The 14,903-nt window shown below is 37.8% G+C and overlaps 1 protein-coding gene across 2 annotated transcripts in view; it reads right to left on the reverse strand.

Annotated features, from left to right (window-relative positions):
- Neb (nebulin) overlaps positions 1 to 14,903 on the reverse strand; it is a 224,331-nt gene that overhangs the window by 194,480 nt on the left and 14,948 nt on the right. For both annotated transcript variants that reach the window (XM_033757144.1, XM_033757143.1), the window contains 6 exons: positions 14,091 to 14,294; positions 12,059 to 12,166; positions 11,483 to 11,587; positions 10,714 to 10,818; positions 9,956 to 10,060; positions 4,888 to 4,992 (listed from right to left, as the gene is read on the reverse strand). In XM_033757144.1, coding sequence (XP_033613035.1) covers positions 4,888 to 4,992; positions 9,956 to 10,060; positions 10,714 to 10,818; positions 11,483 to 11,587; positions 12,059 to 12,166; positions 14,091 to 14,294 — 732 coding nt within the window. The remainder of the gene's footprint in view (positions 1 to 4,887; positions 4,993 to 9,955; positions 10,061 to 10,713; positions 10,819 to 11,482; positions 11,588 to 12,058; positions 12,167 to 14,090; positions 14,295 to 14,903) is intronic.

Genomic DNA, 14,903 nt, shown 5'->3' on the forward strand with positions numbered 1-14,903 from the left:
TTTTTTTTTTTTTTTTTTTTTTTTTTTTTTGTACCGGGGATCAAACTTGGGTCCTTGCACTTGCAAGGCAAGCGGCAGAACCACTGAGCCAAATCCCCAGCCCAACTCCACCGTTATTAAAGATACAATTTAGCCTTTCCAAGCTTCAAATTCCTCAGCCACAATTGCCAGGACACATTTACACAGAGGGACTACTGGGGAGATTAAGTTAGATCATACACTGGAGAGGATTTTGTAAACTTCACAGTGCTAAACAAATAAACATTGTAGTAATTGTAATAACTGCTATCATCATAACAGAAAGTAAGATACTATGGAGGAAAAAAATTGAAAGAATTCTTCATTGGAAATCTTTACTGAGATTAAGATTTGCACTATATTACCAATTGACTTAACTTTCCACCTCTTTTGAAACTTAAAAGAATTAGAGTCAAGAGAATTGATTTTTGGATTTACTAAGAGTACCTATAGAGTGTTTCAAATCTTTCTGAGGACAAGACCGCTTCAGGAATCTGAGAAAGCTATGACATGCTCACAGACACTTAAAATCTCAGAGATTCTTACTGTACGCATACTTCAATTTAACATCTCCTAATCTCTGATTTTCTTTTTTGGTAGGGATACTGTCTTTTCCCTGGTTTCTATCAAAGAGAGAAAATATCCAGGATTGAAAAGTGTAAACCAGGCTGTATATATCACAGAGCTGGAATATGGAGTACTTTACATACATGTAACTTGAGGCTGTAAAGTATCAGAGGTTCTTACTGATGGCCAAAACTAGGACTATTACTAAGAAACAGGTACTGTGTATGTAGACTGATTAAGGAAAATTGAGATCAATTCTCACAGTGAGAGACAGATATCTGATTTTAAAAAAGATATTGAATGTCTGGGATGTAGCTCAGTGGCACTATGCCTGTCTTGCAAATGCAAGGTCCTGAGTTCAAGTCTCAGCATGAAAAAAAAGATATCAAATAAGATGTGAAATAAAGTATAAGACCACCCAATCCCATCTCTTCTTACCCTCCACAAACCAAAACTTATTTCCTCCTACCACACAGCTGAAATAGGGCAGGGTAGAGATAGATTGTTTGCAGTCCACTCCCGAATACTCCCAAATCTGGGAAGATTTTCGCTACACAGGACAAGGCTGCAGCTTGTTAACTACTAAGGACATTATGACCTTCAACTTCATTCACAGGTAAGAGAGAAGTTGAAAGGACAAAACTCTGTAGCTGAAGGAGGGAGAGTAAGAGGAAGGAAGGCGTCTACAAGGGACTCTCTCTGCCCAGCCAAGGAGTCTCACTCTGCGTGTTAGGCATTTTGGGTGATACCCAAGAATTTCCCCCTAACACTTTTCTCCCATTGTGTTGGAGCTGGAATAACCTAATGAAAACTGAAAGGAAAGAGTTGATTTAACTTTCTCTAGGAGTATTTGTTTAAAAGTGGAAAGTATATTAGATGAACTACATGCTTTGGGACACTTTCTGTAGGTAAGAAGGTGCCACATGTCCACAGATATAGTAAGACTGATTCCCCCAAATCATAGTTGTTCCTTTTCAGAAGTCAATTCAGGATACATCAGTGGGATGCACATCAAGCACTTGAATGTCTGCTTAAATACATGGCTTCATTTTCAACTTTATGTATCTGCATTTGTAGTTTTATGTGGTTATCAGATGGAAAGGAAATCACATCTGTCTCGAACCTTGGGACTTCTGATGGCCTCATTCATAGATATGTTTTCAGAGGGGGTGGAAGGGACCCCAACTGATATTTTTATTGTTGACAGTGAACCCAGAGCTGCCTTCCTGATTCAATCAAATCTCTTCTGATAAAATCAATGGGAGCCTTCCTAATTCTGCATGATAGAAGAGCTTCCATGGGTTCAGAAGATCAGAACTTCATATTGTGTAACAATGTGTTGCTGAAAAATTTTATTTATCAACTGGAAATTCCATTCTGAAATTTTATTTTGTTCTTATTATGAATCTAGAGGGAAGTAGAGAGGCAGGCACAGAGAAACTAAGGGAACTTCTCTATGTTGTATTCAGAACCTGGCTTTTAGCTGATTCAAGAGTGCCTTGTTTTCTCACCTGAAATACTGATATGAACAACTTTGCCCAACTATGGTAGAGCTACAGAATGCACCTGAGCCAAGACAAGTTGCTTGCACGTAGCTGATGATACTGACCAAAGACAAAGCGAAATAAATTATTCTGGCAAGTACAGTTAGGAAGGCTGGTAAACAGAAAACATTAATATAATCGTTGGAGATTATGTGCTCCTTCCCATCTGAGTAGGGGCTATAAGACCTATAAAATGTAGTTCTGGAAGTCATTGTTTGGCAAGGAAACACCAAGAAATTAAATGTGTAAGATGTTTATCTATTTTGGAGGGAAAGAGTATTGAATAATGCTGAAAGATGGGTCAAAGTAGATTGATAGTGGCGAAGGTAAAAAGAAGGGAAGAGAATTACACAGATAATTCATATTTGGCAGGCCTTTCTTAGGTGGCTGGTTGTTCAATGACTGTTACCAAGCTCAAGCATTACTTTCCAACATGTTTATTACTTTGGGTACACAATAGTCATTAAGAACTTGGAAATCTTGGTAAGACTAGGATGAATTAGGTCACTGTGGCCAAATCCAGTGACCTTTATCCACAGCCACTATTACCTTAGCTCACATTAATATTCTACAGTGACAAACCAAGGTATGGCAATGATTCAAAGTGTTTGGTACTGTCATCCAATGAAGAGTAGTATAATCCAATAGACATAAAATGCAAGCCACTCTACTATTCACATTTTTAATACAAAAAGGAACAGATGGGAAATTTAGTAATTATTTTACTTAAGCCAATAGATCCAAAATATTATTATTCTCACATACAATCAATGTAAAAATAATAACTGAACCATTTCACATTCATATAGGACTCTCAGTGTTATGGAATGAATTTGCCTCCCACTCCCAATTCAAATGTTGCAGATTTAAAACCCAATGCAAGTGTATTTAGAGGTAAGGCCTTTAGGGTAATTTATTTTTCAGTGAGGTCTTGAGGGTGGGGTTCCCATGATGGGATTAATGTCTTTAGTAGAAAAACAAGAGACCAGAGCTCTTACACGGCCTCCACCTTGGGAGGAGACACGACAAGAAGGTGGCCTGTCTGCAAGCCAGGAAGAAGTCCCTCCCCAGGCAGTGAATACTTGATCTTGGATTTCCAGCCCCCAGATCTGTGATAAATAAACATCTGTTGTTTAAGCCACCCTGTGTACCGCATTCTGTTATAAAAGCCCGCAATGACTTATGCTCTATTTGTACTAGTCATATTCCAAGTGCTTAATAGTCACGTTCAGCTAGTGGCTACGCTACTGAAAAGTGCAGCACTGAACAAACTGGCAAGCCATTGAGAGAATAGTTACAGAGGTGTTTGAAAGGTGTTTTTTAAACTCATTTTTAGATTCCCATACTGCATACCCAAATAAGTGAAAAAATATTTCCTTACTAAGATTTCTTTTTAAAATATGCTTTAAATAAAAATTAAAAATAGTTCCCTTTTATTTCTAAAGGATCACTTAAAAATTATTCTAAAAAGGTAAATTGTCCTTTCCAATCTTATTTCCACTATAGAGGCTTTCAGGAGCCACCATTTTATGCACAGTTCTCAAGTTAATCTCTGCTTAGCCCTGGGGAAAATGTCAGATTGGTGGTATTCCTATTAGTAAAATGTCACTTTTCTTGCGAGATCTTTCTTCCAAATAGCCCCTGCTTATATAGCTAAGTGATCTGCCAAATCAGGCACCAAAACACATTACTAAATATATTTCATCTTTTTTCTTTCCTCTACTAAAGAAATAACTTCCCCTCAAAAAATACTTAACATAGAATGTGTGTGTGTGTGTGTGTGTGCGCACGCGCATGTGTGTGTGAGACAAGCTCTCACTATGTAGTTCAGGGTGGCCTTGAATTCACTATGTAACCCAGACTAGACTTAAGCTCCTGTCCATCTTCCTTCCTCAGCCTCCCAAGTGCTGAGATTACATAAGCACACCACCATACCTGACCCTTAAAATAGAAATCTTGAGATTCCATCAAAATTCAAGCAGAAGACCAAACTCAGACTCAACTCCATAGAGGACAAAGAAAGGTATTTAAAAGCAGCAATTCCCCAGGAGAAAGTGACCCCATGTGTACCAGGACTTTAACATAGCTCATTAACTAGCTGAACATTTGTCTTCCTGCATTCCTTGTCAGGGCTGCATTCCTCAGAGCTCATTTATCAGCCTAAATATAGATAGACAGACTAAGCCATTTGCTAGGACCTCAAGTTAGAAGTCCACTGCCCACTGCTGTCAACTAGGCTATGTCTGAGAGCCCACTCTGCATTCATATTTACCCACATCTGACAGCATAAGCTACAATGGATCTTACACTGATATAAACTAGAGCCTCCACGGAAGGGAGTGGTTACTTAGTTACTCTGTATCACTCTCACAAGTAAAAATAATCAAGTGATATTAGAATATAGACTCCATTTTTATGAGGTGATTGATATTTGTTCATTTTTTTGTTTTGGTTTGTTTTGTTTTGGTACCGGGGATTGAACTCGGGTCCTTGCGCTTGCAAGGCAGGCCACCGAACCACTGAGCTAAATCCCTAGCCCCAAGGTGATTGACATTTAAAAGTTACTGAATCATCAAGCTGGATAAACATTTTTTTCCTTAGTAAATGCTGTTGATGGATATATTGCTACAGAGTTTGGGGATCACATGCAAAAACTCTGTGTTTCATCTTCAGGTTCACCTCTATTTTCTTTCCTTAATGGCTGAAATTATTAAGAAGAGTTTTCAAAAGAGACAGTGTCTCAGCTGTATTTACTTACCTTGCTCACTTGATTGGTTACTTTCTTGGCAAATTCTATATCTGGAGGATCAGCCAGAGGTGTGAATTGAGACTGTTGTTCAGTGTGACCTTTTTTGTAGGCAATCTAAAAAAACAGAGAGGTTCATGAACCATAGATAATTATACTATTTCTTATATTGCATTTGTTGGCATTTTTAAAAAGGGATGATGTTCTAATCTTTGTTTGAATTCTTAAATTTTAGCATGCCACGTAACCAAAACCTTCTGCATGTTACATAGACTTGCTCTTAGTATTGCTAGTTATTTCTGTTTCTTTGAATCTTTCCTCTTCTCTAGGACCCTTGGCCCTAGATCTGTTTCCTTGCACTTGTTTTCATGATTTAATTTATAATTGCAACTTTCTTTTAATCAGCTACCTCAACTCTCAACCTTTGGTCTTATCTTCCTACCCACTTCACCAATCTCCAATTTTGGATCAGTTCCATCACATAGTAATGCTGACTGCTACAGATGTATAAATGAGACAATAAGACTGCGCTACACAGAGATAAAGAGAGAGACATAGACAGTGGTACAGGGGAAAGAGCCTTTGAACTGTAACATGAAATCCATGTGCCTTCTTAGTAGTATTTTCTGTGAACAATAACTTGCTTAGGGCTCTGTGCCCGGTACTTTATATGGCTTTATGGTATTCAATTCCTGCTTTGACTTCAATAAAGTTTGAACATCCCATTGTGTCTCTGGTCAGCCTTAGTGCCAGTGGCTAGTCTAAAATCCCAACACTGCCCTTAGGTCTCCAGTCAAGTCCATCTCATTCCCAACTTCCTCTTACATCTTTCCAACCCATCTCTGCTACTCCCACGCCCTGCCCTGGATCCAAGGAGCAGCACCCCCCACAGGGCATGCCTCACGCCCTCTGCACCATTCCTTCCATTGCCTTTGTACCCAGCTCTATGGGTCATCCCTTCTCTTTCTCACAGCTCCAATCCCTCCATTTTTATGAACTCCTTCCCTTCAGCCTATAAAAGGCTTCTACGCCCAAAAATATATACAGTGTCCATGAATCACACATCCCCCTCACTCTGACTCTTTCAGATTTTTTTCTCACCAATCTTAAACACTTTTTCCAATTATTCATAAATTAGCCTTCAAGTTCCTCAGGGCCTTGTACATGCTGTTCCTTCACTCCAGAATATCCCAACTCTCCCTTCTCCCCACCTTTCTAAGAACCTCTGCGCCTTTCCACATCTCAGGACAGCATGGCTTTCCCTCCTCAGCCCTCTCTCTGACGCCTCAGGCAGATGTGATGTCCTTCTCTTGGGGTTTACTCAACAAGGCCCTTCTCACTTTTAAGAAGGCTATCAGGTGACACCATCACTATTGTTTACATACCCATCCCTTTTTGGGCTGTGAACTCTGAGGTGGCAGAGGAAAGTCCTCTCCTTGTGGCCTGCATTGTGCCCGACTATAGGGACAGTTTAATCACTGATTTCTGAATATGTGTCTTGCAGACCGATGACCTGAGGTGAGGTCTGAAGGGCAGTGTTGCCCTTCCAGCTCTTCTGCTACTTAGCTGGGACACATCTACAGATTTTTTTTTCTTCTACATGGCAGAATTATTATTTATTTAAAAAAAGGAGTTAGATAATTGCAGGGTCCTAATTATCTTATACTTTAACCAATTCTAATTATATCTTATCCTAATAATATCTATCTGGTGCATATAACGAAAGCTTTCATGAATATCAAATCAAGTGGGATGTGAAAGATAGTTTTAAAATGTATAAATTCTACAGCTAAACTTCTTTTAAGTGAGTGAAAAACTTTGTTTTAGGTAAAGGGCAAGTGGAATTTTCCATGGCTGGGGCAGTCCTTAGGGAGAAGACAACATTTAAACAGGAGAAATGCTGATTAAGTATGATGTCCTGTGAAGAAGTTTCACAGAAATCGGTCCTCAAAGTCCTTATTTATCAGGAACTTTATTCAGAATTCTGTCTAGTTAGAATTTTTTTTTTTTTTTCCTGACAGGGACTCAGGGGCTAAATTTCCCAGGCTGAGCTCAAACTCATGATCCTCTTGTTTCAGCTTCCCACAGTACTGGGCTTACAGGCATGTGCCACAATGACAGGCTCCGCCTATTTAGAATTCTGCATTATAGCTCAGCTTGAAGAAACTCTTAGAGTCTGCAATTTTTTGTCTCTATTTAGATAATAAAGAAACCATGGTAAATAGAGTTAAGAGGGACATGAGAGAAAGAGAGCCTCAAACCCAAGCCTCTATCTCAAAGTATATGTGCCTACCCCGTGGCATGCTGTGTGAACAACAGCTTGTTTAGGAGGCTGCGCTTGTTAAATGTAGAAACTCGTGGTGCTGACAATAGTATTAATAGCCTTGTTGGTAAACTGATAATGCATACTTGGGTCTATAATAGAAATAAAAGCTATATCCTAACTGCCAAGAAGTGGGGAAGATTTTACTTCATTATCGTATATTCTCCTTCATCATGTCCTCTATTGTAATATCTCCAAAATGTAGCCAATTTCAACTGTTCACAGTCCATACACCAATGGACTATAGAGGTGATCCTTCATCTCTGTTTTACGGATTAAGGGAGACACCAGGAGATTAAGTGTCTTCTTGGAAACCTCCTCTAGGCTTACATGACATAGCATTTCCTGATTGCCCTTCAACTTCTCTGCTGTCCCCTCATCCTTTTGCAGGCAGCTCTCCAGATGCCCTAAGTATGGGTACCCTCCAACACTCTGCCCTTGGCTGTGCTCTTTTCTGCATCCTCAAACATTTTGTGTCTTGAGCTACTGCTTTTATTTTGATGACTTTTAAATATTAAGTTCTTGTCCTGATCTCCCATCTAAGCAACAGGATGCCTTCATCTGTTCCTTTCATTAACTGAGGTCAGTTTCTTTCTCCATTAATGCATCTTTACCAGCTGTACCTTTTTTACTCAGGCTGTCTACGGTCATAAACTCACCTATGACTACTTTCTCTCCTTTGTCTCTAATATCCAGTTACCACTCATTAATACTATTTTCAGATTCATTTCTTCTTTGTTCCCTATCATCTCTCTGACCCATCTATAGTACTAAAATTGACTTATATAAATTACCATGATTTCTAGCCTTTCCTATTCCTAATTTCCCACATTGTGCCAATCAGAATGTCTCCAGATGGTATTTTTTATCATATTCTTCTCTCCAGAATCTTAGGATCTTATTGCCTACTCTATCATATCAAAGCTATTTTGTCTGATTTTTAAAGTTCTGCTGCCAGCAAGCTCATAAATCCTCTCCAAACAAAACATTTACATTGTCCACGTATGTTATTCCTTAACACTTCAGACTCATTTCACCCATCCTTTGGTCCAAGCACTCCCTCAGCTTGAAATACCTTTATTCTTCGCTACCCTTCCCTGATCATCACTTCTGAAGGCCTCTATGAGTATTGATGTGTATACTTTAATAGCAAATTACTAGATTGTTTTGAATTTTTTCTTACTGTTTAATATGTAACATTTCATCTTATAAGCCTAATTATAAATTCTCGGGGGAAATCATCAAAACTTCTCATAATATTTTTCTATTTCACCAGGTATCTATACATAGTACTTTCAATAAATAACTATTGATCACTTGATGAAGATCTTCTTCTTCTTTTTTTTTTTTGAGGCAGGTTCTTACTATGTAGGTGAGACAGACCTGGAACTCACTATGTAGCCCAGGCTGGTCTCGAACTCACAGCAATCCTCCTGCCTCAGCCTCCCAAGTGCTGGGATTATAGGCGTGCACCACCACACCCGGCTGTACTTGATGAAGATCTTTCAATAATACTATGAATTCATTAGATACAGAACCAAAAAACCAATCTTAAAAGACAAGCAGAGGATACTCACACAATAAAATTGTACCATGTACTAAAGGACTTCAATTTGCTATGCTTTATTTCCTAACATGACCTATAGAAGGGTAAAAGTTTAACTGTGCTACATTTTAATAAATCATATGGAAAATGAGATACAAGCTATGTTCACTAAATTTACAGTTGACATGAAATGAGAGGCAATACAAACTGATCTCCAAAGTTGGAGACACCATCAATTGGGTATATATAGTTTTGGTTCAGGGCAAGATGAAACCCTACAATCCATGGGACTGAATTTCAGTAAGTCTCAATTGTCTTGTTGTTAAGTCTGTATTGAGTATAAGTCAAATAACATATTCTTTTTAAGAGTGGTAAAAATTTCTTGAGGGAAACATATTATTTTATGATACAGTGATCTTCTAAAGAATAGAGTAGTGGTCTCTGGATTCTTCAGTATGGTTTCTAGCAAATCCAATGGTCAAGAAATAAAATGTCGTGTAACAAGAGCACTAAACAAGAGCTCTAAATGGGATTATCTGAGGACTATCAGGCATTTCAATTTCCTCTAGTACATAGCATTCATATTCTAGGATATCAAAATTCTGGCAAGTGAGACTACTGGTTTTTTTTTTTTTTTTTTGCTAACTGTAAATTATCCTCTATGCACATCACTGCTAAGAGCTTTTTTGTGAGATAACTATGCAAAGATGTTCAACAAGTATGCCAATTAACTCCCCACACAGAAAAAGAAACATAAGAGTTCAGCTTTCATAAAAAGCAAAGCAAAGCCTCTCAACAACACTGTTTACTTAATAAATTTACATAGGAGGTTGTGATTCTGACAGGTGCTTAGAAAATACAACTCCATTATCACAGAATGTCTTTAACCAGAGACAAGGGGAAGGAGTATTGCATGTTCTAGTGGTAAAAAAAATTGGTCTCTTGCAGTCACAAGTCTGGGCTCTGTCACTAACTTTCTATGTGGGCTTAGAAACAGTTTCCTGATTGTAAGAAGGAAGGACTGAACTACATTATATCTAATATAAGGTATAAATTGTGTCTAATATAAATTTAAATGAGATATTATGACTTATGACTCTAAATGTGCTCCTCCGCAATAATGGCATTTAGTCTTTGTAACAGAAGAGCAGTGATCATCTGTGGAAGCCGTAACCCAATCTCCCAAATGGTGTCAACTACACTTCACTTACATCACTGAGAGCTTTCTGGGCCTGGGCAACTCTCCTCAGTTCCGGGCTGTCATTATATGGGTAAAACAAACTTTTGTCTGCTTCCCAGTCTTCAGTGTACAGTTTCTAAACCAGAACAGAGTGAAAAGTTATGAGTAAAATAAGATCACACTTACATGATATACACTGTTTTAAACTTACTCATCAATGGTATAAGGAGTCAAGGGTAAGGTGAGAGCAAAGGTAAATGAAATTCACAGAGAAACTCTCCATTTCCATCAAATCCATGACATTCTTATCAATAGCTTGTCCTGATGTGCCTGATCTGGGGACAGATGTGCCTAATTTAATGTCATCCCCTCCTTGTGACTTTACCTGCCCCCCACAATAAGTGTGAACACAAATGTAAGGAACCAGGAAGCATTTCCTGTAGTTTCTGCCATAAAATAAACTTCTAAAAAGTGACAGCCAGGGATATCCAAAGTGTAACACAGAATCTACAGAAAAATCGAGAATACTGTTGAAATCTTAAGTGTTTCTAAGGAGTACATTCCCCCTAGGCTGCTCAGGTTCTCGAAGGACTCTCTGCCACTCAGTCCAAGAACTGTCCTTGAGAGGAGCTCAAGATGACTCCTTGGCAAGCTCACTCTGTTTCAAAGCTATTCATAAAAACAACTGGGAAACTATATTTCAGATTGTGAGTTTATCAAAGATTGCTCTAAAGCATATGGTTGGGTTACATAGGAAGACAGACAGGGCAATGAAGCAGAGGCTCTTACCTTACTGAACATGGCTGTGTTCTTAATGGCCTGGACAAGTTCAGGGGCATCAGGGGGAAGCAGGTACTTATCCTTGGTGTCTTCCCAGTTCTGCTTGTATAAAACCTAGACAGGAAGAGCAAAAACCCGTGGTAGACAGAACTGGAGAACAGAGGGAGAATGGTGAAGGCAGTCTCAAGCACAAGCTGCCCTTGGGTTTCCGGGAAAATGTTGGACATGTCAACATCTTAAGATACTTCACCATACTAGTAATCTTTTCTTGAAATTCTAATTTTTAAAAAACTGATTCAGGATTCTGATTCTCTAAACGTTGTTTTTAAAGGTTACAACCAGCCAATCCTTGACTCAATTTGGCAACTGGACACATCTTCAAAAAATTTGTATGGTATTTGAAAATGTCTAATAACTAGTGTCCTGCATTTGAAATTTGAAAATTTCTTATTAAAATTTAGTTCCCCAGATCTTTAAAAGATAAAAGAGATTCCAGTGGCAGTGAGACCGCATTCAGGGCAGCGACCTTCTGCAGCTGAGTTGTAGCTGACTCTTCAGGCAAGTTATAGAAGCCTTAATCCACCTGTCCCTCCTGTGGACTACTTCAGCCATCTATGGAACCCCCTTCATGAGGGAACTCATGAGGGGACTCATGAATTTGGGGACTCAGTTCACCCTATCTATGGCACTGGTGAGCAGGATCAGGTCTGTCCCATTCTCCTTCAAGACAGAGCAGATATAACACCGTGGGACACAGCCACCCATGCCACCATCTTACCTTGCTGACTTGCTGCGACACTTTCTTTGCATGTTCAATATCTTTTGCTTTTTCATCTACATGACAGATAGTCTTAGCGACATCGCCATCCATTCGATACTTAACCTGCGGAATAATGCAAGATTAGAGTTCTTGATAAGCATGAACATGTGAGTATGTCAAAAAATAGCATATAAATAAAGAACATCAACCCAATGGCCCTAAGTCTGCATCACAAAGCAAAGCTTCTGCATTTTAGTTGGGACACTGTGCTCTGCAAAGATCCACAGAACACCTGTATCCACCACTCTGCATTCCTGGCCAAATTTCCAGCCTGGTGCTTCTCAGCCTCACCATGCTTGTGTGGAGGACCACAGTGAATTAAAGTTTCCATCTCAGTCTTCTCTCACACTAACTGCTAAACCAAGCTTTTAGAAATAAAATTGGGGGAAAAAAGTCTCTGGGTTCATAGTTACAGCAATATAACCTACAAGTTTTGCTTTCTCCATCCCTTATTCTTTCTATTTATATTTAGAGCCTTAGTCCCCAGTGCTAGGCATATTTTTGAAATGTCTCTATTTTAGCAAAGCAACGCACCTCACTGAGTTGATCTTGTACTTTCTTGATTCTGCGAAGTTCTGGAGTATCACTTGTGCTGGCGTATGGCTGTCCTTTTACTTTCTCAAACTTCTCTTTATATTTATTCTAAAAAGCATATCAGAAATTAGCCCACACCCTGACAAAACAGCAGCAGAAATCTCAAGCAACACAGTCATCCCAATATAATTTTTTAAATTCCAAGTTATAACAGTTATACCCTCTCAGCAAAAACCAAAAGAGAATCTTAATTGCTCTTCCTAAAAATAACTGGATCCTGGAGATTGTGGAAAAATTTTTTATAGATTATTATCTTGGAAATACCCTAAAATGATTATCCCTTTTTTTAAATTGTTTTCACGGACATAAAAAAGCCTGAACTTCACTTATTTTAGAAAATAAATTCAGAAAATGAGGGAAGTCTGAAAAGATTTGATTGCTAATACAATGCAAAAATATTCAATTCAGAAATTACAGCTAAACCTCAGTGTTTTGAATAGTTGAGTTGCCAGTGGAATTAATGGAAAGTCTAAATTATGGAATATTTTGTAAAGGAATGCAATTCTATTATTTCTGTTAACAATAAAATAAAATTTTGCTTTAGTAGTAATATACGTAATTGTCACTCTTAAGGCTTCAAAGAATCCTCAAGTAGAATGATCAACAATCTGAATTGTTTAGTCACTAACCACTTTAAAAATACTACAGAATTTTGTTAACATTCTGTTCAAAATATCAGAAATTCTAGGTTCATAATCTCTGAATTAATAACATTTTATGGCAATAAATTAACCAATTGTCTATTTTTGTTGAATAACAGAGTGATATTTTTTAAAAGCAAGAAAATTTTGTTTTCTAAGAAACCTCTCTTAAGTCATCAGCAGCCTCCAAGAGTTAACAACCAAATGTGAATATTTATTGGCCCTCCACAGCCGGATGCTTTTAACATGAATTTTAGTCTCATACCCTCCAATGATCCCCAAGCTACATTTCATTTTCTGAAGCCCTCAGAGAATGTACAATCAAACTGCCTAATGAGACCTCAACCCACCTTGGAAAATTATCAAATTAGATTAACTGAAAAACTTTTTTTTTTTTTTGTACTGGGGATCAAACTTGGGTCCTTGCGCTCACAAGGCAGATGGCGGAACCACTGAGCTAAATCCCCAGCTAAATTAGATTAATTGAAATGGGTCTAAATTCACTGCCAGACAATGTAAGCTGAATGACCATCCATGAGAATTAAGGACCAGAGATCATCAAGCACAATGCTTCTCAGCTTGGGCTACCCACAGAATCACCCTAGCAGCTTTTAAAAAATCTTTCCGCATCAGCCTGAGCCTTGGACCAATTAAACTGAACATCAGTAGTTCTAAAGCTCCTAGGGGATTTCACTCTGTAGCCGTGCTTTTAAAACCACACTGTTCTAGGGTATAGATGACCATTCTTATTCTCAATTGCAAATCAATTCTTAATCTTATCTTTATTTGCACAAATTTTTTTCAATATATACCTCTTAGAGACATTTTTATATACTGGTAGCCATTCTACTTAAGAGGCTGTTTCATTCAGACATAGTTTATACATGTATTTTTTAGCTCCCTTGAACTAATCTGTTAAATTTATATTCGATTTCATTATTCCAGATTGGCTGATCATGATTAAAAACCAATCAATGTTTTATAAATGGTCTTATGCTTGTTTTACAGGAATAACTCCAACAGAGATGCTCACCGTGATATAGCTATGGTACAAATGGATTACATAAAGAAAAAAGTCAAGAGTCATAAGAAACGAGTTTATGTTTCTGCAAGACGAGCTTTTGTTTCATTCAAGATTGAGAAAATGGGCTGGGGATTTAGTTCAGTGGTGCCGCTGCCTACCTTGCAAGTTCAAGGACCCAAGTTAAATCCCTAGTACAAAAAAAAAAATCAAGATTGAGAAACAAAAATCTAGCCAGTATTGAGAACTGTTTGTTAAGATCATTAACTTCTTAATAATAAAACCAGCTTAGTAAGAGTTTCAGACTTACTGGGCTAAACAGATTCTGCATTTTCTGACTGTGCTCAATGTAAGGGGTCATGAATTTGGAAGAGTCCACCTCCTTCCGGATGACCTTCTTCCTCTTCATTGGCTTTGCCGGTTCTGGCTGTACCAGTGCTGGTTTGGAAGTTTTTGATTCATCATAGCCAGGTGTTGTCCTTGTAGTCGTAGTTTCAATGATTTTTGTTATTGTCTGAAAAATTGACATACAGTTCAACACCATTATAAAAGTGAAAACACTGGTATAAGAGTGTTGGTGTATATTATTCAAACTTCAAGTCAGATTTACATTCCTGGTGTTATTTCTAAATATCTAAAACAGAACAAAGCAGGAAGTCACACACTCTATCCACAAGAAAGCACATTATGCTATATAACTATGAATGCTGACTGAACATTGCCTTACAGTTACATTTGCAGAAAGACAGACACTTTATGGAAGTATAAAGAATCAGAAGTAAAATATTCTTCAACATTTGAAAATTTTCTTAAGTTGTCTGGATATGGTAAAATGCAAAAGATTAAGGCAACCAAATAAAACTTAAATTCTTAAATTTAACATTAATTTTCAATTGAATAAGAAGAAAACTGGGTGCATTTTCTGTAGGCATTTTAGCATTATTCTCTATATTGTGAGACAAAGATAAACTTTCAAAAAAATGGATCACATCAATTTTACAAGTGATTATCATTGTCTTGACTTAGTTATGAGTATGAACTATAATGGCATTTACACAACTAAATGCTTAGCTGGACAAGAATAACAATTACAACATACTGGGGTAATTATTTTTACAACAAA

The sequence above is a fragment of the Fukomys damarensis genome, unplaced genomic scaffold (genome assembly GCF_012274545.1).
Source record: "Fukomys damarensis isolate Sample0158 unplaced genomic scaffold, DMR_v1.0_HiC HiC_scaffold_29, whole genome shotgun sequence".
In the NCBI taxonomy this organism is placed as follows: domain Eukaryota; kingdom Metazoa; phylum Chordata; class Mammalia; order Rodentia; family Bathyergidae; genus Fukomys; species Fukomys damarensis.